At 36.2% G+C, this 26,622-nt stretch overlaps 1 protein-coding gene across 28 annotated transcripts in view; it reads left to right on the forward strand.

Annotated features, from left to right (window-relative positions):
• The window catches only part of TRDN (triadin), a 239,662-nt gene that overhangs the window by 69,001 nt on the left and 144,039 nt on the right, over positions 1–26,622 (forward strand). For 25 of the 28 annotated variants that reach the window (XM_087941756.1, XM_087941764.1, XM_087941721.1 and 22 more), the window contains 4 exons: positions 4,619–4,678; positions 7,972–8,031; positions 8,753–8,932; positions 15,698–15,757. In XM_087941756.1, coding sequence (XP_087797882.1) covers positions 4,619–4,678; positions 7,972–8,031; positions 8,753–8,932; positions 15,698–15,757 — 360 coding nt within the window. The remainder of the gene's footprint in view (positions 1–4,618; positions 4,679–7,971; positions 8,032–8,752; positions 8,933–15,697; positions 15,758–26,622) is intronic. The other 3 variants (XM_087941813.1, XM_087941797.1, XM_087941801.1) reach the window with 1 other exon arrangement.

The raw sequence follows: 26,622 nt of genomic DNA on the forward strand, positions 1-26,622 counted from the left end.
TAAAATCCACTACTTAAAACAGGACCAATCCCTTTTTCTAACCAAGATTTCCTAGACAAGATATATTCTCTTAAGATGAATTCTTTCATTCTTCTGTTATTCTACTTTATGTAGGAAATTATTACTTTCATTTGTGGAAAAACAGTGGGTGATTTATATCACTTTCAGTTTTTAAAACCCTAACATTTTATCTGATTAGTTACAAGCTATTGAAATTTGAGGAAAGGCAGTGAGTGACAGAAGAAAAGAAGATAGGTTTTAATTAAAGAAGATAACAAACCATTATGTTGTAGCATACTAAGCGGGCTTACAAAAGACTAATTCATTTGGCGATTGCCAAATTGTTTATAGACAGTATCATACTCAGTGTTAATTCCTTTATTCTTTAGAGACTTGGATCACCAAATTTCAACTTGTTGCTTATTGACAGGCCTTTTTGGGCACCTCACTGTCCTTGCACCACAATAATATAGTTTCCTGTTCAATATTATTGAATAGTAATATTATTCTCATGATTTTTGCAAAGATACTTAGAGGAAAATGTTCCCACCATATTTAAAAAAGTGCAACAATATGTTTCCATATTTGTTGAGGTCTTAAATAAAAGTTATGGTGATAAATGAATATCCAGTTCAAGAGAAATCAGAATCAGTATATTACATCAGTTGTGACTGTATTTAATGAGTAGATCTACAAGTATGCTACATTTTTCCATTCTCTCCTTTCCCTCTTCCCTACACAGCCCCGAAAATCTGTTTCATAGGATCCCAAGTCCCCAAAGTAGAATTAGGGGTGCTGAAGTCTGCAGGGAAAGAGTAAATCCATTCCACTGGCAGATATCTTTTCTTCAGCAGATAAACACAAATTGCTTCTACCCATTATGATTACCCCATGAAATTGTCATGAAAATGATGGTGCTTTCCCAGGCACAAAACCCACTTGTATACTACTTTGAAAGTTGATGGATGATAATAAAAAGCTAATTATATTGTACTTGCCTGCAAAGAGAATGAATCGCTTAAGGCAAGAGGACATATGGTATTTGTAGGAGCACTTATGGTCATTTTTCATTGTAGTGTATTGAATTTAATGTTTCCTTATGGCACAATCATGACCAATTGGGGCTAAGGGTCATATATGGCAGGAAATTGAACTATTGACTGACATAGCTATTATTTGTGTGTATCATTTCAGTTGATAAACCAAGTTTTAAGAGGATTTTCCATGGAATTAGCACTGCAGGAAGGGATTTTATATAGATATGCACCTGCATATTTATAACAGCTCCACAATCATTCACATTTCTCTTATGGTTATCTTAAAATGTAAATGTCTTTATTTAAAAGCTGGCCATTTTGAAATCTTGCAAGTGCATTAAAATATGAAAAAGTTCTAGTGGCAATTAAGAAAAGGACAAAGAATCTGAACAAATGTGGTGTCAAAAAGCCCTAACCCTATACCATTTCAGTCAGCCATTTGTTTGAAATGGTATAGGGCAGGGCTGTCAAATTTGGGGCCCACAGGCCAGATGCATTATAAGCTGGCCATGCCCATGCCCAGTTTAGCGAAGGGGAAAAAAAGTCACGATATGACATGTGACGCTGCCATGATTCTGCGAGTTTGATACCCCTGGTATCCTCAAGCAGGGTTACCTGTTTGAACAGGTGGTTGGACTAGAAGGCCCCCAAGGTCCCTTCCAACTCTGTTATTCTGTTAAATCTCACAATTTAATAAGCTGTGAGTGAAGATGAAACAGTTAAAGCTGAGTTTATATTCTTACCCCATTCCTGAACAGATATTTCAGATGTCAGCTTTTTTAAACAACAACACGCGCCTCTTTCAATATTCTTTAAAAACCAAAAGTAAATTAAGGATTTATGTTTGGTGGCAGAATTATGGAAATTTGCAGAAGCCAACAAAAGGTCTAGATCAGGGGTAGTCAACCTTTTTATACCTACCCCCCACTTTTGTATCTCTGTTAGTAGTAAAATTTTCTCTAACCGCCCACTGGTTCCACAGTAATGGTGATTTATAAAGTAGGGGACAAAACCCCTATTGCCCACCATGAAACCTGGAATGCCTACTAGTGGGCGGTAGGGACCAGGTTGACTACCACTGGTCTAGTTGCTGCTTAGGCTGGCTCTGATGATTATTTATTAGTTAGCTTTGAAACCATATGCTTGGCTCTTCTCTATTGCTACCAGTAGTTCCCTGGTTCCTCTCCAGATGGAGAGAAGATACTTTGGAAAGAAGTTTTTTTTTTAATTAGCAGGTGAATTTCAGACATTAGCTCCCAGTGCTTCAAGAAACCAATTGAACAAATAGAAATCTGAGGCTGCTAGATTAGAATATTTAATGGTGTACTTCAAATACCTCCTCCTAAATCCAAACCAAGTTTTTATTTTGAGGAGAGGAAGTGCGTGTGAGAGAAATAATTTCCTAGGTACACCAGAAGAGAAAAAGCCTTAAAGTGATACTAATCATGTTGTTGGGCTTTGTAGAAATGAAGTTCAAACATTAAGGAGGCCATTTGTATAGTACTTGCTTTTTTATGCCAGAAGGAAAAATAAGGTCCCCTTGTTTGTACACATTTATATAGTGTTTATTTTTATTGATTGATTGATTTTTTTTATGCTGCCCATCTCCTCTATAAGCAATGTGTTCAGATCTCAATACATCGTTGTTTTGCTCTTTTGTCTTAAATCCTCTCTGGTACGACTGCTTACCTTGCAGTTCACCTCCCAGCAACTACAAATGAAGGCAGCAAATGAAAGCAGCAGCAGCAGCTGCAGCAGTAATTTTTCTTGTAGTTGGGAGATGTGGGATGCTGTCATGTGGATGAGTACTGGGCAGTGGCTCATTCCTTATATAATAAGTAATTTGTTATTGAATTTATAACTTCTCTTTCTCCCAAAAGGTTAAAATGGCTTAAGGTGACTTCCATAATTATATCAGCAACAACCACCCTATTAATTAGGTTGGGTTGAGAGAAGATGACCCAAAGTAATCCTGTGAATTCAGTGATTGATCTTAGAGCAGTACTTTAAGCGATATATTATACAGGCTCTCTGCATATCTGGAGACGTACAGTATATCTATATACCCAGTCCTCTATTCCCATTTAGAGTATGCAACATCAAGCTGCACAAAAAATAAGAAATAGTTAGCAAAAGAGATAGGTAGGTAGGTAGGTAGGTAGGTAGATAGATAGATAGATAGATAGATAGATAGATAGATAGATAGATAGATAGATAGATAGTGTCAAGTGTGCCTCATTCAAAACCAAGAAAGAAATTCTTCAACTCTATTGATGTAGAGAAAAAGTACTTTTACTGAGTTTGAAATGAGAGGAACAAAAGAAAGCAAGATCTGGAGCAAATAGGCACAAATATTACATAATGAAAGTTATCCCAAGTTCCATCCCCCAAGAGTCCAGACTAGTCTTCCAATCTGAGGTGTTTATAATGTCATGTGCGGTACATCTTCATGTGATTTCTCACTCATCTGGTATGCCAAGACGGTTGACCTTGGCCTAGTAGAGATAAGTCTATGCAGATGTGCAGTAAGTGAGAAAACATCCCCTCCTTTTTAGTTCACTCTCCAGCATCCTTCCCCTCCCAAATACTAAAATTACCCCTCCCCCCATTTCTATGGCAGCCAACAGGAAGCAAGCAGCAAAAGATGTCAAGAAAGCTTTGTAGAGGCTGACTGACAGACAGGCAAGCAGGCAGGCAGGCAGGCAGGCTGATGATAGAAAAAAAATGATAACAAGTATGAAAAGGAAATATATAAACTCTACATTTGACCAGCTTTAGTTTAACAACCTTTGGAATTAATGGGCAAAATCTACTAAAGACGGATATGCTGTGCTAGAATATCAGCAACAATTGAGGAAATGTGGAACTAGGGCATTGGGGAGATCAGCAGGCTATTGGGGTTCACTTGGGGTTGCTAAGAGGAAGAGGAGAGAGATGGAATAACACATTCTTCTTTGATTGCCATTTTCCACACCTACTTAAGCTGAAGACAGTTTGGTGTATTGCTTAAGGCATCAGGCTGGAGACTGGGAGATCACAAGTTCAAGTCCTGCCGAAGGCACAAAGCCTGCTTAAGTCAATCTTAGCCCAGGCAGCAGACAGGGGCAAGCCACTTCCAAAAACATTGGCAAGAAAGCTGCATTAGCTTCTCCAGGCAGTCGCCAGGAGTCAACATTGTCAATACTGACTTGAAGACACAAACACACAAACATGCAGGCACCCACAACCCCACCCCCCAAATACAAATATTTTGCCTTTATAGCCTACTTGGAATGGGTTTCATATACTCCATGTATAGTGCATGTCCATTCACATAATTACATGGTATAATGTCATATTATGTTATAGTATTATACAATTATTATACATTTCATTCTAATAACAAGAATGTAATGGGCAGTAATATGGCTAAGATGTTCTAAGAAGTTCTACACTTCACTGACATATCAACTTTTTGTTTCATTATTATTTTCAAAGATCTGTTAATGAAATATAATTTTCTCTTATTGTTGATTTTTCTATATTCTATTCTTGTTCTATAAAGGGGCCACATTTATACTATATTTTTAAAAATGTTTCAGTATCTTCCAAGGAGAAGCCTGCAAAACAAGAGAAAAAGAAAGCAGTTCCTTCCCCAAAAGGTAATTTTATTAATTTTACTCTACTGAGAAATAATTCAAGGAGCAGCACATTTTTAATGGGAGGGGGGGAGAACTGAATGCAGAATGCTCCCTCCCATGTCAGTCTGTTGACAAGGGAGTTTTCCCATATAACTGCTATTGAAATGGCACAAGAATGTGTGAGTCCAGCTATCTTCTGTATGATGTCTGTCAAGTTGCATATCCTCTCTTGAGCCTTTTATTTTGGGTTTTCTTCTCCAAGAATTTCAAAGGATGAACTCTGATGAAATACTGTAGGAATGATTTAACATTAAGATGTCTTTATTCAAAGAGCTGTTATTCTTTCATTACCCATATTTGTTTTTTTGTCATAATAAGCCTGTGAAACTTTAGCATGTGACAAAACTACCATGCACAAATTTTACTAGGTAGGTTCCTCTTTGCAGTCAGAAGCAAGACATTTGCCTATTTGTATCCTACTTTTATTATTTTTTATAAATACCTCTGGATGATGAACATATACAACTCATTTCCTATTGTCCCCACAATTACAACCCTATGGGGTGAGTTAGGCTGAGAGAGAGAGCAACTGGCCCAAGGTCATCCAGCCAGCTTTCATGGCTAAAGCGGCACTAGAACTCACAGTCACCCCGTTCTAGCCTAGTGTAACTGATGGGGATTTTAAGAAGTGGTAATAGTGATGGTTGTTTTCTCCAAAATTAGTGAAAATGAAAAGTTTGTAACAAACCTTTTACTTGAGTATTACTTTTTGATTAAGTGAGACTCAGGCTATTTCTGAGGTTGTTTGTATTGCTTTGTATGTGACTTCCATCACATCTAAATATAGAGCTTCACTTTGTGCTCTATTATTTACCACATCAACTTTTTTATTCCTCTATTACAAAGATCTCAGTTTATTTTACAGCTGGGGAAAAAAAAGAAGCTGGGATAACATTAAATTTCTACACACCTTGTAAGGTAGAAGTTCTGAGAGAGGAAGTTTGCAATTCCTTTTATTAGCATTGTGTTTTTAAATAAGCTTTGGGAGAAAATACAAAGGGATCTATATGTTTTTAATTGGTTTCATTTTCTTCACTCTTCATATGTGTGTAAGGGTAGGATAAAAACTACCCTGAAAGTTTTTATATTTAGGTACTTACTATCTCATATTCCAGTTAAATTGGATATCTTTCACGTCTCTACTGAAAAGTAATTTTCATTGAATTCAGTAGGGCTTATTCCAAAGAAAGTGGATGCAAAAATCCCATTGAACTTAGATGTCTAACTTTCCCAATATAAGCAGAATAATTCCTAAGGCCTAATTGAGGAGGAAAAATAAATTTATCTGATTTCAGCAGTCCACATCCTAAAGGAAACTGCATAAAAATAATTGCTCTTGAAATGTTCTGTCTGTTCTGTCACAAAGAACACTTGTGATGCTATTCAGCATTGGAGCTGTTCTAGTTAACTCTGGTGATAATGAAACTATTATCTATTATCAAGAGAGATGATTTTGATGTTGGTTATATATTGGAGAGTGCTTGAAAAATAAGTTCCATCATTTTGAACTGAACTCAGAAACTCTAAACAATTGTTTCTGACCTTGCCATTGCTTCACTGTGGCTGAATAGGCTTGTTTTTCTTAGTGATTCATTGGAACATTAGCATAGAAGCCATGTAGCACAGAGGTTAAAATGCAGTATTGCAGGCTAATTCTGCTCACTGCCAGTAGTTTGATTCCTACTAGCTCAAGGTCACTTAGTCTTCCATCTGTCCAGGGTCACTAAAATGAGAATCCAGATTATTGGGGGCAATATGCTGACTCTGTAAACCACTTAGAGAGGACTATAAAGCACTATGAAGTGGTATATAAGTCTAAGTGCTATTACTATTGTGGCATCACTTTTATTTGTAAGCCTTCCAGAATGGTTTTGCAGAGTGATATGGGTGGCATATAAATTTAATACATAAATAAATTGTGTGCAAGTTGTGGTCTCCAAATTGCCTTTAAAGACAGCTCAGGGTAAATGGTGTTAGAATAAGCTCTGCAAGGGGTCCCCTTCTCTGACAAAGGTTAGAACTTGAAAGTTACTCTGCTGATTACTGTGATTTGCTTCTCCGTGTTGAGGTACCAAATTTCTCATCTTTACTACTACAATTCTCCAAGGGCCAAGAATTATTTTATTAACCATGCCTCTCTATTCTGTCAATTTGGCTTAATCGTGATTACACTCTCCTGCAGACACTCCTACATCTTTAATTAATGATGTAAACTCATTAACGTAAATGTTTTCTTCCCCTGCTGCATATGAGTAGTATGAGTAGTAAACAAGAACTTTATAATAAAAGTAGTATGGAGAATGCTCTGAAAAATCTCAGGTGATGTGGGAAGTCTTAATTTGTTCCTGAGACAGAGATTGAGACTCATCTATTGAGACTCATCTATTCTCTTTCATTTAAAACAGGCTTTTGCTTTTCCATAGCAGAAATAACAGTTCTGTAATTTTACGCCCGCTTGCAAATATAGTATACATTTATTTTGCACATACATGTTCTTTGGTCAACTAGGGAAAAAATTGAGATGATGTAGATAATCTCAGTTCTTCTCTTCTTTGTCTCTCTGTATTGATAGGAATAGTCTGCAGGAGAACTGTAGCTTTATGTTTGTTTTACCTAGTTACATCATTCTATAGTTCTCAGAACTCAGATCATTCTTATAGATAAGTTTTCTTTTTAAAATAGAGCACTTGCAAATGATTTGTGTATATTAAGATTGTCATTATGTAAATACTGTGATTGTCTGTTGAATCAAATTACTCTATATTACTCCACAGTTTGTAATTTGCACCAAACATACCAGGATAACTTATTTGTAAATCATCACAAAACAATTACATACATTTATGTCTGCCATTGAAAACCCATTAAAACAAATATGTCTTGAGCCATCTATATTGTTAGGTGGCAGATGATTGATGTGATTACATTAGTGTTCTGCATCTCATTCTGCATTTTAAAGGATAATGGAATTAAACAACAAAATTACCTGTAAAGAAAAACCTTTTTCAAAGAAATTAAGGATCATGCATCTTAGTATACTCTTACATATTATATAAAGTGCTGGTAAAGTAATATTAATATCTTTAGTGAGGATTACATGAATTTTTGCTATTTAACTCTTCAAATTAAATCCAGAGTAGCATTCCGTATGTATGGGATTCCTAGTCCACATCAATTACTTTTTCTTAAATGAACAAATTAATATTTGTGTTTTATAGATTGATTGGTAAAACAAGATCATTTTCTCATTTTAGTAACAGAAAAAATGAAAACTGAACAGCAAGAAAGGATGGAAAAAAAAGTTGTCACAAAAGGTATTTCTTTAGTCATTAATAATATTCAGGAGTGAACTTCTTTAACTTCTTTAATCATATTGCAAGAACAGGAATGCAAAGGCCAAATCACTCCAGGAGGCTATTACTAAAATAATGCTAAAACCAGCAAGATTTAAACATTAGTATGAACCACATCAGATATGGAATTCAACTCCCCAAATTCTCAGCAATAATTGTGAGTTCTGTGAGTTGAAGTTTACATATCTGGATATGGCCGAGTTGGAAAATCCTTGTCTAAACATTACTTTATTCTTCTATTGTGCAGAATTTAAATCTTAAGATTAATTGTTGCTGTTAAATATTAAGATATCTAAGAATTGTTTGGATGTCTTACCATTTTGCTATTGTCATACTATTGTTTTTTTTACTTAGAAAACTAGATAAATGATATTTCATTAAATACAGGTGTGTGTGTCCGAGTGCAAGTAAAAAAACAACAACTAGGCATTATTCTCTAGAAATTACTTTTTAAAAATCTGTAGACTTTTGAGCTAAGAATTAGGTCCTGTTTAACCAGTGTGCTTAAAACAGTTGTTCTGCAGTTTATGTTTTCCACTGATGGTTAATAATGACACTGTGGTCTCCTAAAACCTCATAAGCTGAACTGAAGATATTTTTAATGCCATATGGCAGGGATTTGTGAAAAAAGTGACTTTTGAACAGTGACTTTTTTGAAAAGTGACTTTTTTTTTGCATGCAGATAAAAAGAGCATCCAAGTTGAAGAAAAGATTAAAAAAGATGTAAAAGAAAAAAAACCTGAGGCCAAGGCACCTGAAAGACTAAAGACCAAAGAAATCAAAGCACCGGAAGTTACAACACCAAAAGCCAAGGAAAAAAAGGAGACTGCCTTGGCAGTCAGAGAAAAAATCGATCATAAAGGTAAACAATATCAGGAGGAGGTCACCAAGAAATGGTGAAGTGCAGGAAGGAATTCAGATTCCCTGTTTTAGAAAGAATTTATCCATAATTAGGAGAAGGGGAGGGTGTCTTCCTTTTGGATCACTGATCTCTATTTTTTTTTTAACTAAGAATTCTTTTAGGAACAAATTTCACTACAAAAGCATTTTCAGCATAAGAACAAAGATGTGAAATCTCTTTACTTTGTCCAACAGAAGGAATAGCAACTCTTAGGCCCCATCTAGAGAATGCTTCACATTCTTAAATCTAACTGGAGAATTTGTCAGGAATTGGAATGAGAAAGGGATAAAGGTAGGCAGAATTTGGGGAACATAGATTTTGAGATCTATGCAATTTATATCTCTTCCTACATTTTGTTCATTAAATGAGGAAAAATGGAGGCATGGGGAGGATTGACCTCTCTGAATGCTTTTGACATCATCAGCCAGTCAGCCAATCATTTTGCTGGCTCTTCTGTGAGATGTATGTTTCTGGCATGTATATTTCTTTTTTCAAATCTATCCATCTATTCCTCATGTACCAGTTTCAGGGCTGTTATCAGGTGGGTTAAAATAGTGGTTCCCAACTGCCAGGCCATGGCCTACCACTGGGCCTTGAACCAATTTGAACCAGACTGTGAAAATGGTGGAGGAGTGTGCTCGTGAGCAGCGGGTGAGCTCATGTGCTCCAATTGTACCCCCCCACACAAAACCGTTCCCTCTTCCCCACCCACCAGTCCACAAAGGCAGAAAGGTTGTGGAACTCTGGGTTAAAAGAAACATATATAACAAGGGGATAAATCCAAAATATAATAAAAAAGACTTAATTAACTTTGTTTCACTCCAGTGCCGAGAGGAATCCTTGAGGGTAAGAGTCTTATAGATTCTAAAAATCTATCTAGCTCAGTAAAAAAAAACCCCACAGCAGCTAGTTGAATGCAACAGGAAACCTATAGGTAGGGACACAACTAACATTTAGTGCCAGCTTTGGACTCATCTAAACTTCTTTCCTTCTCTCTAAGATGGATATCTTTACTTGTCCACTTCCACCCAACACATTCCATTTTCTCATTCTTGCTTGTGGTTCCAGCCAACCATTCTCTTTTTAAGAAATATTACAATTCATAGCCTCTAATGTTCATTTCCTCATCTTTGTAGTTAGCTAACCAGCTTTTGGTGAGTAGCATGGAGAGTCAATCCCAAATGAGCTGTTTTCAAATTCACTTGAACTTCCTTGCCCTTTGAAATTCCATTCCACATTGTTGTTTTCTTTTTCTTCTTCAAATGTTGTACCTCTCCCAAGTCTGCTGATGTTTTTGTTTTAAGCACAGATAGTGGCATTTTGAAAACATCAGGATTCACATGGGGAAATGATAGACAATACAGTTATTATTAGCATTTAGGATAGATCTTTTTAATGACTTACAGAATTTTGAAAAATTCATACAAATCTTCAATTTGAGCTGCGTAAGATTTTTGTAGGCTTACCCCCCCCTCCTTTCTTTTTTTCTTTTTTCTTTTTAGAGGGAGAGGGAAATGAAAGTCTTCCTATTCACTTCCATGCTGTGCAAAAATATAGTGATTTTAAATCTATTTATGGTTAGGCCCCATAATCTGAGTTATTTCTTAGAAATTATTAGGATTATCTCTTGAGGAAAAAGGTATGCATGTAACTAAAATGACAGCACACATCAATTTTTTAAACTCTTCTTATTCATTTGAAAGACTATACAACATTTTAACATATCTAAGTTAAGAACATTTGTGCATCATCTTTAATTTTCAAGTCCTCTTATTTAAATCAATTTTTTGAGACAACTAAACCTGTAAAGAATGGTTTTTTTAACCAGGCCCACATGTGCAGAGTTTGAGCTAACTACTTTATTATAGTCTGCCTATAATACAGGAATCTCCCTAGTCTAGCAGTTCTTTCATAGGAATAATTACATAAGTCTCCAAGGAATTCAGGGAGGGCTAGTTCTGGCCTTTTTATAATTACATAGTGACTCTAGTCTAGCCCCATGCTTTAGCCTTCCTCCCTGCCAGTTTGGTTGCTTCCCAAAACATGTAAACAATTCACCCTCAAATTTGTGTTAAAATTCTTGGGCTTTTCATTTGGGTTTTTATTCTTTTATGCATGTTTCTGCATACCTTTCCTGGCATTTGTATTTCTCCAACCAATATCTCATAATATTATGTGTTTATGTGCATATTTATTCCAATAAACACATTTTTGTGCTCATTATTACCTAATATATGCATTTTATGTCTTTTTATTTCCTTGCGAATTTGCATGGCATTCAGAACAGTGTTAGTTATATCCAGTAAGCTTGAAGGGTGTGAATATTGTAAATTGTATAAAAATTAGATTGAAAAAATATATGTTCCAATTAATTGAATATGGATATTATTCTTTAGCCATAGCAGATTGGGGGGGCGGGAATCAAAATTTAGATTAAAAAAAACTTTGAACTTTAGCATTACTATTCCTTCATATTCGTTTTTTTGACCTGTTCAATCATTTCTGTCTTTTTGACAGATGTGCCATATAGAAATTGGGAGCACTGGTGGTGAGCTCATATCTGAAGAGATTGCTCTCATTACTCTCTGAAGGAGCTTTCAATTTGAGTAACATGTACTGAGCTGACAAAAGGCTGATAGGGTTATGGAAGGAAGATTGTATGAACTTAATATTTCTTCCTTTGGCAGAGCAACCCTGAGTGCAAGATTGCCCTACAAGCTGCAACCCATCAGAACAAAAATGAAAATAGCGAGATTTTTGCATTTTCTTGCTATGTCACTTCTGCATAATAAAAATGAGATTTCCTTGCTCTAGATGTAGAGAAAGAGGGGACCATTTGGCTCCCAAATCCTTTCCCAGACATTTTCCACTCTGTTGCTTCAGATTTTGTGTTTCTCTGAATTTCAGTCATCATTTTTTTTTAAAAAAAATCTATTAATCTTCTTTAAATCTGCACTTTATGATAAAATAGAGTTAGACGTGTTTTTATCAGATAATGCAGCTATAAATATGAGGAAAATATAGACACATATATTTAAATATGTGTTAATGTATGCATTTTGATGGAAAGCTTTAAAGATATTTTTGGCAGAATGGATACATGAAAATTTGCACATGAAATAGTGATGAAATATACTGTATTGATTTTTTTTCATCCCTAGTGGTAATCCATCAGATCAATGTCTCATGCAAACTACAGTGCAGGTACCATAGTTTTATAGATATGACCAAAGCAAAGGTCCTGGGTCTTATCTTATCCAGTTTGTGTTGGAGAAAAAAATATATTTTTGATAGTTAGAATGAGGTATAAAGCTGATAGTCTTCAGAACCAGGTCTTTTACCAATTCTAGTATTTCAATGGAAGACAAATCCTAAAGGTGAACAAAAATTGGTTGGTTTCATAGCTGTCCTTTCATCCTTCCCCCCCTCTGCCCCCCCCCCAAAGATCTGGAAATGTAATTCGTGGTATAATAGATTTAAAAACAATTCAATTGAAGTATACGGTGTAAAGTTTTTAAATTGATAACTGACACACATGTGTCAAAAGCATAAGCCAACCCACATTAACTTTTCTGACTGGGTTTAAAAAAAAAAAAGCCAGGAGGTCATGTGAATTTTCCAAAGCTATCCAGAAAGAAACTGCAAAGCAAAACTAGACAACGTGCAAATTATATAACTATTGCAAGTAGTGATTTAAAAATAATAATTTTAAGCTATTAGGATTATGTTCGTGATTTGAAAACCTAATGTTTTTCCCCCCAATTCCTTTGATTTTTTTTTTTTAATTTGTTCATCTTGGACCGTGGTTCAGTACTGACCTCCATAACCAAGCATTGCCTGCCAAGGAGTAGGAGCTTTCAACAACAAAAACACTGGGGGAGGAAGGATTACATATCCTCTTCTGTACCAGTTGATCATAATGCAGAGTGGCCCTTTGTGTGCTTCCAGGGAAGTCAGGAAAATCACAGATTGGAGCTGGGCAATGCAACTTGTGCGTTATCTAATTTAGACCTCAGTGGAATCACAGATGATGTTTTCATGCATCTCTGTTCCAGATGAATATCAGAGGTGGCAATTCACAAAGGTTAAAATCCAGTTCTTTCCAGTGGAATTAGTAGAAAAGTATTGCTTATGGAAATGGTCTGTGAAGAGGCCAGAAAGGCAAACTTGACCTCAATTCTTCAGCAAGAGACCAACATTTTCCATCTGTTGAATGTCGTGGCTTTTATTTTGTAGCAGCTGCAGATAAATTAAAAATAAACTTAATACATTTTATTTAATGAAATAAGAAAATAAATTAGAATCGATAAATCATTTTCTGCAGCACAGATTTATCATGCAGTTAATTTTGTTCTGCCTCCAAATGTTTTAATTTTAAATGGTCTGCAAACTCTTTTTATAATTGGATCACAAATGCTGCCCCAAGGAAAGGGGAAATGTTTATTTTTGTGGAACAGAAAACTAAAATTATGCTGAAATGACCACTACAAGCTCTGCTGACAGTCCAATGGCCATTGCTGTTTTCAAAATTGTCAAATAGCCCTGCCAGTGACTAGAGACAAGAACTTAGAAGTGGTGCAAGGAACTTGGCCCTAGTGAAAGAAAAAAAAATGTATCTGAGACCTGAGGGTAGTAAATCTGAAAGTTGTCTTTTAGTACAAATACTTTGTGCCAAATGGAAATTTATCTTCTGAATGCAAATTATTTATAGGAGTCATATTATCACAGAAGTTAATTCTTTTGGATTTATGGACTTCTGCATGTATGATTATGTTGCATCAATTATTTTGCAGATGTCTATTTTGTACATGCAGATTTACTTTGTGTGCTTTTTTTTAAATGTGCTTTTTAAAATGAACATGAGAGCCAGTTTGATGTAATGGGTAAGACACCAGGTTAGAAACTGGGAGATTGTGAGTTGTAGCCTGCCTTAGATATGAAGCCAGCCATGTGACTTTGGGCTAGTCCTTCTCAGCCCTAGGGTAGAAGAAGAAGCAGAAGAAGAAACATAGAACAATAAAATTGGAAAAGACCTTCGAGGTCTTCTGGTCCAATGTCTCTTTTGGGAAACCTTTCGTGATGGAGCATCGACAACTTCTGAAGGCAACCTGTTCCATTGGTTGAGTGCTTTCACCATTATGAAATTTCTCCTTAGTTCTAGGTTGCTTCTCTCCTTGGTTAGCTTCCAACCATTGTTTCAAGAAAAAGGAGGAGGAGGAGGAGGAGGAGGAGGAGGAGGAGGAGGAGGAGGAGGAGGAGGAAGAAGAAGAAGAAGAAGAAGAAGAAGAAGAAGAAGAAGAAGAAGAAGAAGAAGAAGAAGAAGAAGAAGAAGAAGAAGAAGAAGAAGAAGAAGAAGAAGAAGAAGAAGAAGAGTGGGAAGGGGAGGTAGAGGTAGAGGAGGAGGAGGATATTTGATGCACTGGCTTTCAAATTTAAACACTGTTTCTTTATTAAAATAATTGTGTGTAAGCATCCTCTGAAGTGCAGTTGACACAACTGACACATAGAATCCTGAAGTTTATTTAACACTTCTTTCCGCATTTTAGCCTATATATAATTTTTTATAGGCTACTGTTTAATCGATAGTCACTGTTTAATTGATAAATTGCATAAATTTGCTCAAGGTAGAGTTCAGCGGTTCTCAACCTGTGGTCTGTGGACCCCTGAAGGCAGCGCAATGTCATCATGGGGTCCACGAAGGCTTGAAGAAATGTAATGATTTAAATCTTGCGTTAAATTTTGGTGGGGTCTGTAGACATGGTCCATGGCCACAAAAGGTAAGGGGACCATGGCGAAGAAAAGGTTGAGAACCACTGGTCTTATTCTCTATCTTTACTTGTCCATTGATATTTTTTTAAGATTTATTATTTTTATGGGAATTCTAGTGCTTTAATACAAAATGTCCATGGCGCTGCAATAGGAATTTGTTTTTATCTATTCTCAAAGACCAATACTGAACAGAAAAAATTACATTTTCAATTAAAATATCCATAGTTATTTAAAGTGACTTAAATCAGTCTTAAAATGAAAATAATGATTAACAAGTAGATGCAGTTGTTCTATAAATAAATGCCAGAAACATTTGGACTAAATTGCCTAGTTCAGGAATAGCCCATTTTATGTTGCTGGACTCAAGACACTCAGCTTTACTCCTCATTGAGCATGATAGCTAGGGCTTTTGGAAATAGTGGTTCAGTCATCTCTTAAAGTTCTCACAGTGTTCATCCCTTAGTTAGCTTCACTGTCCATACTGGAAACATCTAGATTACTCATGTGCAAATCCCTCGGTTGGAAAAAAAATAGAGTTCCAACAGTTTTTCAACCTGGCATTCTGTACATAATCTGGGACTGTAACTCCCAGCTATTATGACCTTTCACCCTGCTGATGAATAAGTCTAGGAATTTCAGTCCCAACTGGGTGGATAATTTGGAACGGTGGAAGTGGGAAAAAGAATTGGTGATTTGGTCCTCAAAATTACACATGATTTAGAGAATCCTGGCCATTGGAAACACCATCTTTGTGCAGAAAGCCTGAAGGAATTTTTGACGGAAAAATCTTTAAAAAGACACAGAAACACCAATGCTGTCATTTGTTTCATGATTGGTTACTTCAAGAAATAAAAAGTCATTAAGAGTTCCAGTGCAGTACTCTTTTTTGTTTAATCTTAATTTTAAAAAAAATCTAATTATGTCTTATTGCTCTTTTCCTTCCTTCTATTCTGCCAGATCAATTTGCATTCTGTCGTTATATGATTGACATGTTTGCACATGGGAATGTGTACACAGGTACTTGAAATGAATGCTGTCAATGAAGTGTTTGGTTTTTCTCAGAGCTTCTACTATTTTGTGCTCTTCAAACATCTCTCTGTGTGTTTGCGTGTGTGTGGGTGTTGTTAAACATGGGCACTGAGAGTGCACAGGTTAAATAAAGCATATTAACAAATGGCTTGATCCATTAAAGCTTCTAATAAATTGTTCTGTAGTTGCATGCATTTAAGTTAATGTCAATATAAAAAGATAAAATCAGTGGAGATTTGATAAAGAAGGAAGATACTTTTTTTTAGCAGATGGCATACTGATTGTTTGCATGATGCTTTTATGCCATGTAAAAGATTAAATATTTACTTGATGTAAGGCTTCATTTGTATTTTCTTAAGATAGAAAACATCAAAAGGCTGATTAAAAAAATCAAAAGCAAGGACAAGTATCTCATGGAAATATTTTGAACCAGTTGGAATTTTTAGGATAGAAAAAAGTGATTATGTGGGGGGGAATTATACTGATATATAATACACCCCCCTCCAAAAAAGTCCCAGGACATAGACAAAATTTCCTTTCTGTAGCGTTTGCTAAAGCTTTCTGACCATAACTGATGATAATTAACACCATCATGTCATCAATTTTGAAATGGGTAACAAGTGATAAAATTGTATTCAAAGCCAAAAATTAGAAATATAACGTTTTGAAAAATCCAAAAGAAACATCCAAATATCCCCCTTTGCAGCTCTGAAACTTGTGGCATTGTGATAATAAGGACATGATTGTTTCTGGGAGAAAAGGGGTATGGTGACTTGCTAAAACATCTTAGGAAATTAATTATAGTCAAGATAAATTATGAATTAATTTAAAGTGTGCGAAACTTTAAAGACATTCAAATCCTCTACGTAATAAATGTAGTGATTAGGTATGCTGCCTTTGGATCATGAACAACAGTTCATTTTTTCCACTGATCTTGATGAGATTCAAGGTTCTTTTAGGGAAAGGGATATAATTAGCAATGCCACTTGCCTAATGTTAAAATATGTTGTTCTGCCTCATGTAGGATGTACATCCACTTCCTCTTCTGACATGGCATTTCTTCCATATCTTTTCTTAGCATGCTATTTTCAAAACAAGCAGAAATGAATGTTTTTCTGAGTATTGCCAGTTTAATAAATCAAGAAGGTAAATGTATTGCTTTTGTACCTGGGCATTTTAAAATGAGTTGCTAATGTTAAAAAATTCCTACAGAAATCTCTTTAAGGTTTGTTTCTCAATATTTATATTCTCAAAGAGAAAATAATTCAAAAGATGCAATGAAGTACATTTCTAAAAATGTAGTTCTTATCCCAACTAAGATAAAATAAAAGGACTTAAGCAAATTGTTTCTTATTGTTTAGAATGTCAAGACCAAACTCCAATCCACTTCTGAGATATTCTGACAGTTCCTACAACCATTAGCCAAATTAAGTAAGGCTGATAAGGGTTGAAGAATGCTAGAGGACAGCAGTTTATTTAACTCCACTATAAATAAAAGGTCTGCTGACCTAACCATTCACATGGTTTGGGTGGGAGGGCTATGCATGTTTTATAAACATAGAAATTGAGAAAATTGACCAAGCAATTAATCATGATGTGGTTATCGTTACCTAATTCCCACAGTCAATTAGCTCTATGAATCTGAGAGTTAATTGTCCCTTCTGACTTCTTTTATTGAGGCAAAGACCTAGAATTGTCCATGAAAATGTAACCTTACAGAGTCATAAAGTTGGAAGGGTCTGCTGTGGTCATATGGTTCAATGTCTTGCCTCTCTATATTCTTTGTGGCTATTTTGGTCTTTATCCTCCCTCAATTCTAATGGGTTTGAAAAAAGGGACAAAAATGGGAACAAATTGTTCCTTCTAAACTTGTCAATAGCAACTCTACCATCAATCATTGTGCCACCACAATTGAAGAAGGGGGAAAAAACAGGAAGTGGGCAGTAGATAATAGCCTCCTGGCCTTTTTGTAGTAGCTGCATGCTACTGCGTATTCTGAATAGTGTGCTGTTGTGTTGCTGCTGCACAAAGTTGAGGTAATTGGTTCTGTATTGCTTACATTTTAAAAGCAAATGAATGTGTTTTGGTAGAGTTCATTCACTAGATTCCAAAATGTAAATGATAACAATAGATCACAGTGAATAAAAATGTTTTTCATGGATTTTATAAAATCTCACACGCTGCCATGTACATAATTTAAGTTACTCTTTAGAATTCTTGTGAGCTCTAACTGTAAAATATATATTCCTGTTTTTCCATTCAGCAAATATAATTTTACTTTATGATGGCCAGTTATGTGTAGAAAATTCTTTCCGTTGTACTTCTACATGCAAAGGGTTTTGTAATATGCATAATGTTGTGCAGAACTGAGGAAAATGATACTTCATCTTTTACAATACTTCAGGTTCTAGAGATAAATCTGAAAAAACCTTTAAACTTGAAGTTGTTTGTAGATAATAACTTCACTAATTCTTGACCATCATTTTCATCTTCAAGATATTTATGTTTATTTTAGATGGAAGAAATTTTTAATTTCCTAGTGATACAAAATTCATTTTAACTTGTCAGTTGATCTTCTGATCAGTAAGAACAAGTCTCCGTCTTGTTGCCAGTGCGTCAGGGCACAAAACTGTTGAACTTGCAGAAAAATAACCAGAGACTGTCCAACATGGGGAAAAAAAATGGGTATCATGTTTCTCATTCATGAAGCCACTTGGTTCCTCATGTTTCTCATATGCCCATGACTCTTGCTTGAATCAGTCTATTTAGCAAGCATAAAATAAAAATTGGACACTGTTACTGCTTTTTTCTGAATATTTTCCATTTGAAGTGTTATTCCATACACATACCCAGTCAAGAACTAATAAATAGGTTTCTCAATGTAAGACAGTTCTATCCAAAAACACTGAGCTGAGTCAGATGTTCATTCTGTAGCCCTTGTCAGCTTGGACAAGGTGTAAGCCCAGGAAAAATTTCAATTACCCCTTGTGTCTGTTGGTAACCACCCATTAAATTACTTCAAATGTTTTCCATACTTAGCCCATTCTCTTGCAATCTATAGAACATTTAATATACCAAAAAAAAAATGAATATTTATCTTCCAGGATTGCAACTTTCCTGCACATAGATCTGCTTTGACACATTGATCTAGACTGCAATCTTATCTATACCCACTCAAGAGTAAGTTTCACTGAGTTTAATAGGGTTTATTCCAAAGAAAATTAATCAAATATTTAAGCCATTACTGATAGGCCTCGACTTGTGACCATAGTTGTGCCCAAAATTTATGTTGTTAAATGAGACATTTGTTAAATGAGTTTTGCCTCATTTTACGACCACAGTTGTCACAATTGTTAAGTGAATCACTGCAGTTGATAAGTTAGTAACATGGTTATTAAGTGAATCTGGCTTCCCCATTGATTTTGCTGATCATGACCTTGGGAGACAGCAACAGTCATAAGTGTGAACCAGTTGCCAAGCATCTGAACTTTGATGACATGATCAAGGGGATGCTACAAAGGTTGTAAGTGTAGAAAACGGTAATATGTCACTTTTTTCAGTGCCGTTGTAACTTTGAACAGTCACTAAATGAACTATTGTAAAGCGAGGACTACCTGTACACATGAGGCAGCACTTGGGGATGAAGTTCCAAATGGCAGCAGAAAAAGGCCATGTCCTAGGTCCCCTCTTAGCAAACAGGACCTCCACAATGCCTCTCCTGGCAAATCAGATGGAACAGGTAGCTGTCATCAGAGAGAGGACATCCTCAGATAACCTGGCTCCATGCCTTGTAGCACTTTCAAGGACAAAACCAGTACCTTGAATGGTTATCTGGAAACAAATGGGAAACCAGTGCAGCTCTCGAAAAGAGGTATAATGTGTGTCCTTTCAAGGACATATATCACTGCCCGTGTTACTGCATTTCGCACCAGGGCAGCCCCGTGTAGAATTCATTACAGTAATTCATTTGGGAGGTGACCAGCATATGAGTGACTGTGAGCAAAGCCCCATCATCCAGGAATGGGCACACCTAGCACACAACACAAAGATACACAAAGGGAGGAGAAATTCAAAACAAATGGAGAAATTATGAGAACACACATAAATGTCTCTGATTTGGCAGTCAGCTGTAGAAAACAGCTGAAATGAATTTATAGATAGAAACAAATGAGACTAAGCATAACTAAAATGGAAATACTCTCCTTCTGCTACTCAACTACATGCCTTCCTTTAATTATGCACCATGCTTTAATTATGCATCTGTGGGGAATTTTAAAAAAAATTTAAGTATGGAGGGAGCAATATTCATTAAGACCACAGTACATGGGGAGGGGAAGTTTAATTCTATCAAAATTGCCCTCCTGCTGTAATTAGCAATAGGGAAACAAGTTCTCACTAGTGCCATTGAGAGCCTTTTCTAGTTTAAATTGCAGTGCTTGGAGTAGTTTTTATCGGGATAATGACTGGAGAAGAAGAATTACATTTGTCCTCCCCCTATCCACATTAATTTTTTTTAATTTCCTGAATTGCTTGAAAGACACTGAATTAACTCAATCACTGTTGCTCAGCCTATTCTACCTAGGTGATTGCTATGAAGATAAAATATGGGTGATATTATCCTGGCACCATGGAGGAAAGATAGGATATGTATTGCTAATTGCACATCAATAAAGAGGGATAACAAGGAAATGATTTGCTTTGCAATTTAATGCAATGTTATTGAATTCTGCCCTTTGAACCATTATGTGAAACGTGTTTTCATTTTGGTATTCACTTTCCTGAATTGTGTTATGCTTTTCCCAAAGAAAAGTTACATACAGGAATTTACATAACTGTTATATCTATGCTGTGTCTATTTAGTTTTCAGCTGAGCAGGAAACCCCCACTTAACAATCAAATGTCATCCAATATTGATGGCAAAAATTATATATATTAGATACCATAGTTGGCTTTATGAACAATTGTGTATAAAACTGCATATGTGATAATGAATCCACTGAAAATACACACAAATCTTCAGAGGTTTTTTTTAAAAGTTTCAAACTGAAGTCTAGCATTAAGAAAAGAGAAAGGAGAAATAGGAGGAAGAATTGAAAATACTTCTGCAGAAAATGGTTTGAAAAGATCAATTTGTGAATTGAAGGAATCCATGAATACGCCAAATCAATTGAACAATGTTTTTGCTATAGTAAAAAAAATCCTTTGAAAATAATGGTGTAATCCTACTCCAGTTAGACACTACAGCTAATATCCATTTAAACACATTTACATAGATAGTTTGGCCTGAATGCAGTATATATCTGCCAAGCCTATATTTTGCATGCTAAAAAACCATGGGCACTATATTGTAAAGAATTACAGAAAACAAGATTAGAAAAAGCTTAGCCTGAGAACTCAAAGAGTCATAGTCACTTAAAATACTAAATAGGTATGTCAAGTTAAGCTCATCTTCATAGACATGTTCATATAATTGTACCGGATGGATTTTTCAGCTTCCAAGCTTCAGGAATTCCTGGTGATCTACAGTAAGTTCACCCTGCTTATCTTCTGAACCAGAAAAAACAGATCTGCAAGGTGCCTAACACAATATAAAGTCTTTCGATGCACTATAATCTTGAGGTTTATGATCTCAAGAATGTTTACCCTTCTAAATCAGGGGTGTCAAACTCATGTTACAGTGGCATCACATGATGTATTGGGACTTTCCCCCCATTTGCTAAACAGGGCATGGGCGTGGCCAGCATGTGACGCATCTGGGAATTTGACAGTCCTGTTCTAAATCAAGTCATTTTGGAATGATACAAAATATCAGTAACACCCATAGAATTTGCTGCAAAGAAGTTTCTTGGGAGATCCTGCTTGAAGATTTTCCTTTAAAAAAAAAAGTTAGGTAACACATACTAAATATTTTGATGATGATGTTTTAATCACGTGAACAACAGAGAGATTTTTAAATTGTATCTTGTGTGTGTGTGTGTTTGATTGTTTATATGTGTGTATGTTTATGCAGTCTTCTATTAACCCTCTGTGTGTGTGTGTGTGTGTTTATATATGTGCATGTTTATGCAAGCTTCTATTAACATTAGCCATCTATCAAAAATAACTGTAGTATACTGATAGTGAGAGTGGAAGGACATCCTATCATCTTTCTCCGGTGAATAGCTAATCTATTAGATTTTATAACCATGTAAATGATTAATTGCACTGATGCTTATTATTGCTCACTAGACGTATTATAGCCTCCCCACAGGACAAACTGACCTCATGGTATCCTGTAGTGTGCAAGATATCAGCAAGAATATTTTCATTAAGCATTTTGATTACAAACTGTGTGTAGCACTCTATTGCAATTGGAATTGTATCTAATCCCCTGGTTCTGAAGATAGCTGTAATAATAGGATCTCGTTATTAATGAGAAGTCTACTTTTAAGCCAGCAGTGTTCACAGCAAACCAAGATGGTGCCAGTGATTTTATTACACAAAGATTTCCACTGTATCCTGTTAGCTGATAGAAGTATGTAATTCACAGCATTTGTGTAATGCATATATTGTCATTTATTGCTCCATTCCTCAAGGTTCCCTACAAACTAATAAGAAATATATAGTTGAGTGAAAAACTGGACTTGGAAGTTTTGCCAGACTGTTGGATTATTATTTGAATTTACACAACCCTTGAGGTTGTTAGCCGTTTTGCTTTTACAATGAAAGTTCTCTCACACAGAGAATTAATTAATATGTCCAAGTATTTTTTACAATGAGATAGTTATTTGCAATGACACTAATGCCCCATTTCCTAATAAAACAGACTAATTAATAAATATTTTTTTCCTGCTGTTTTTCATGGTAGCAAAAGCTGCCCTATTTCTATAATGTTATGTGTATTTATTGTACACACTCATTCTCAAATCACTCTCAGGAAAGTATTTGCAAGCATGAATTAGTTCTATTATAATAGCAAATAGTGGTAACAAGGTCTTTTATTTGACTTCTACCAGGCATTAACTTTCTGTATCTTTTCCCTTTCTTAATTCATTTTGAAGATTGGTTTAGGTTAACCTTGGGCATTTCCTTTGTCTTCTTGTCCTTATTGGTTTTTCTTGTCTTCGTGGTTTGCTAACTCATACATCTTCACATCTAGCTATTCTTCTATCCCGTGTTTGGCTCCTTGAGATTTCCATTGCTTTCTTAAACTGTGTGCTGAAGACTAAACTTCTCATCTTTCCTTCAAAAATTTTATTCTCCTCATTAAGTTCTGTATCCACTGGCAATATCAACCTCCGCTTGTGGAAAATCCAGAGTTCTTTTTGAGTATTTTACTCAAAATGTGTTTATAATCCCTTTTCTCCCAAACCTATTTAAGTATCTCCAATGTTGTTAGTTCTGATTTCCTGTAGGATATTTTAGAGAACTACTTAGACCCTTAATTCTTATTTGTCCCCAAATCAAATATTGGAGGGAGAGAAAAAATAGGCAAGATAGGTTTCTGGCTGTGGGGTGTCTGTGGCATCATCACTTAAGTCCAATAGAAAATATTTACAGACTCCTCACATCCTGGACATAAACTGTTTCAACTCCTACCTTCCAAATGATGCTATAGAGCAGCAGTCGCCAACTGGTGGGCTGTGAGAAAATTTTAGTGGGCCGCAGAGAAATCTCACCCCCAGAGCACCCCCCCCCCAAAGCAATTAATCCAGGCTGTGCAGAAACACAAGGCCCGCGGGAACCTTCCCCGCCCACTCACTCCTTACCCCGCAAACTTGCCTGCTAAATTGCTATTTTTCCTTTTTCCGACCATCATCTGTTCTGCTCTGCCAGGAGATTTAGATTAGCTAGGAAGCAGGAAATGGTTGGATTTCTTGCTTTCTAGCTAGTCTTTAGATCTTCGGCTCTGCTTTTAAGCACAGCCAAACCTCCCTTAGGACTGAAGTTTCTATTATTCAGTGCAGACTCACGGCAAGCAAATTTGAGAGATTGAGCTAGCCGATGGCAAATAAATAGATCGCTGAATTCTGTGAGTTACTGAATCTGTCTGCCTGGTTTGCCTGATTTTGGGTAAAAGTTGCACTTTTTTATAAAAAAATCAACATTTACATACATGGTGTATTGTGAGTTAATTTTGTGAGTTTGCTTGCTAGCAAATTTTATGTGACAGACTGAGCTAGCCAATGGCAGATAGATCGATCTCTGAATGAATCTGTGATTCTGTGAGCAACCCAATCTCACAGCTTTGCCTGATTTTGGGTAAAAGTTGCTCTTTTTCTATAAAAAATTCAATATTTTTATAAATATTTATAATATTTACATACAAGCCATGCCCAGCCAGTCACATGACCACCAAGCCACACCACAAATTAGGACACACCCACAGAACCAGTTAATGGTCCCTGGGATTTAAAATTATGAGTTTGGTGGTCCCTGAAGTCCAAAAGGTTGGCGACCCCTGCTATAGAGCATACCAGAACAACTAGACACAAGGACAATTTTTTCCTGAATGCCATCACTCTGCTAAACAAATAATTCCCTCAATACTGTCCAACTATTTACAAAGTCTGCACTGCTATCACTATTAATCTTATCATCACTCCTTATCACCCATCCCCTCCCACTTGTGACTATATGACTGTAACTTTGTTGCTTGTATCCTTACAATTTATATTGACTGTTTCCTAGTATGATTTGATTGCTTATTCTACCCTATGACTATTATTAAATGTTGTACCTTATGATTCTTGACTCTTAATGAATATATCTTTTTTTTATGTACACTGAGAGCATTTGCCCCAAGACAAATTCCCTGTGTAATCACACTTGGCCAATAAAGAATTCTATTATGTTGTAGAAGTTGGATACCTGGTCCAAATACTCAAAACTACCTATGTTACTATTACTCAATTCTATGGAACAGGCTGGAACCTCTGAACCAGGGGTGGGATTCAACCAGGGTTACTACTGGTTCAGTGACTATGTTTTGTGCATGTGTAACAAAACCTTAAGCTGTGCCACCCGGAGAGCTGAAAAGCGCAGTGCGCAGGTGCACAGCGTTTGAAAAGCCTCTTTTTTTTCCTGCTTTTTCAACCTCAGCTGTGCCACGCAAAGCATCTGAGGTTGAAAAATCAGGAAATAAAGGACAGGTAAGAGCCCGGGCAGGCAACCGGGCCAAATAGCAGCAAACACAGAACCAGTTCAGTGTCTGCTGCTCTTCAGAGCTACTGGTTCTACTGAGCCGGGCAGAACCGATAGCATCCCACCCCTGCTCTGAACCTCTGAAATCCATCTCATTCTGGAAGAAGAAAGTTTGGTGCTGGCTATCTAGAGGATGGGCTTCAGGATTTTTTTTTTTTACAATCTAGAACAGCCACTCCTAGTTTGGGAATCTTTTTGTGTTGCTCTTCTCCTGAATTGAAACCAGACAGCTTTGAAGTCCTCTTATACGGAAGAGGAGACTTCAAACTAGTTGTGGGTTGACTCCCCTCCCATGGTTAAGGGCTCTTTGATTTAGTCATCCTTTCATGGATTCTGCGCAGACCAACCTGGTGCTGTGCAGGGTGTGATTCCGGTTAGATGCAATATGGAGAAAGTATATCTCAGCTTTCTCCCACAGTGCTCACTGAAGAAGTTCCTGTCAGGCTTCTTTTATACTGCAAGCTCTGTGAGGAAAAAACCAAGGGAGTCACTGAAGCAAAGCCACATAGCCACATCATTTAGCTCTTGAAAGGGAGCAGACCAGGCAGGCTTCACTAAGCAGTTTCAAGGGACTGCTTGGTTCAAAGCCTTGTCAAATTGAAGCATGTTGACATTCCTTTCAGAGTGAAACTGTACCAGAATGACCTCATCCACGTTCAGCCAGAAATTGCATTATATATTTCATAACTTATATCTCCCTTAAAACCTGAGATTTTAAATTCTCACTTGAGAATGGACATACGGGCTGAATAGGTGTTCGAAGTTGAAATGTAGAAGAGGAAAATTATATTGCTGCATGTTTGTCAGTATAAATAAATTGCAAATTTGTCAAGGTAAAATTTTCTATGCCGATGTGTAATAAAATAACCTAATATGGCAGGCATACATTTTTATGAATGCATTTGACTGTATTATCTCAATACTTCAAAGCTTTGGCTGTCGTAATCCTGATTTATATTACTAATCATTTTTGTGAGTTGATGCCTGTTTTCAAGATGTATGGAAAGTATCAGTAGAAGAAATACCTTACACCAAAGCATTTTATTATATATATTTTATTAGAGTGAAGGTGGAAAGTAGAGGGTTTAAAAGAGAAACTAGCGTGTTCAGAGAGGACATTTATTGCCAACATATCCCACATGTAATGAGAAAGGAAAAACATTTTGGCCAGAGTTACTCTACTAGAGCGGACAAAAGGTTTTCCTAACCAAATTAAACATGAATTCACCCTTGATTCTGGAGAAACAATTCCCTTTAGCTTTGGTTATGACTCCAGTGATGTTGCCTATGCTAAGCCACCTTCTAGAATGGGTCATCTGGGGCTGTGGTCACTTGTGCAAAATGCAGAGGTCTTTTGCCTGTGTATTCTACCCAAAATGTGGAGAGTAGTAATTCTACTTCTTCCCTTTCTTCACAAAATGATAATCTCTTTCACTGAAAAGTACGTCATCTGCTCATGTTTCTCTGCAGCTGCACTCATGCGGACATATCTACAAAGGCTTGATAATATGCTACACAAAGTAAAGCATCTGTTAAAGAGTTTGTGTCTCCTCAACTCGGTAGACATTTATGAATTAGAAAAGTCCTTTTTATTACAACAGACGTAAAAGGGCTTTCAGGCCTTCCTCCTCCAACAATCAAGAGCTATAAATGTGGGATGCTTGATTATA

This window comes from Pseudonaja textilis, chromosome 1, assembly GCF_049901715.1.
Source record: "Pseudonaja textilis isolate UNSWEBS1 chromosome 1, rPseTex1.2, whole genome shotgun sequence".
Classification (NCBI taxonomy): Eukaryota; Metazoa; Chordata; class Lepidosauria; order Squamata; family Elapidae; genus Pseudonaja; species Pseudonaja textilis.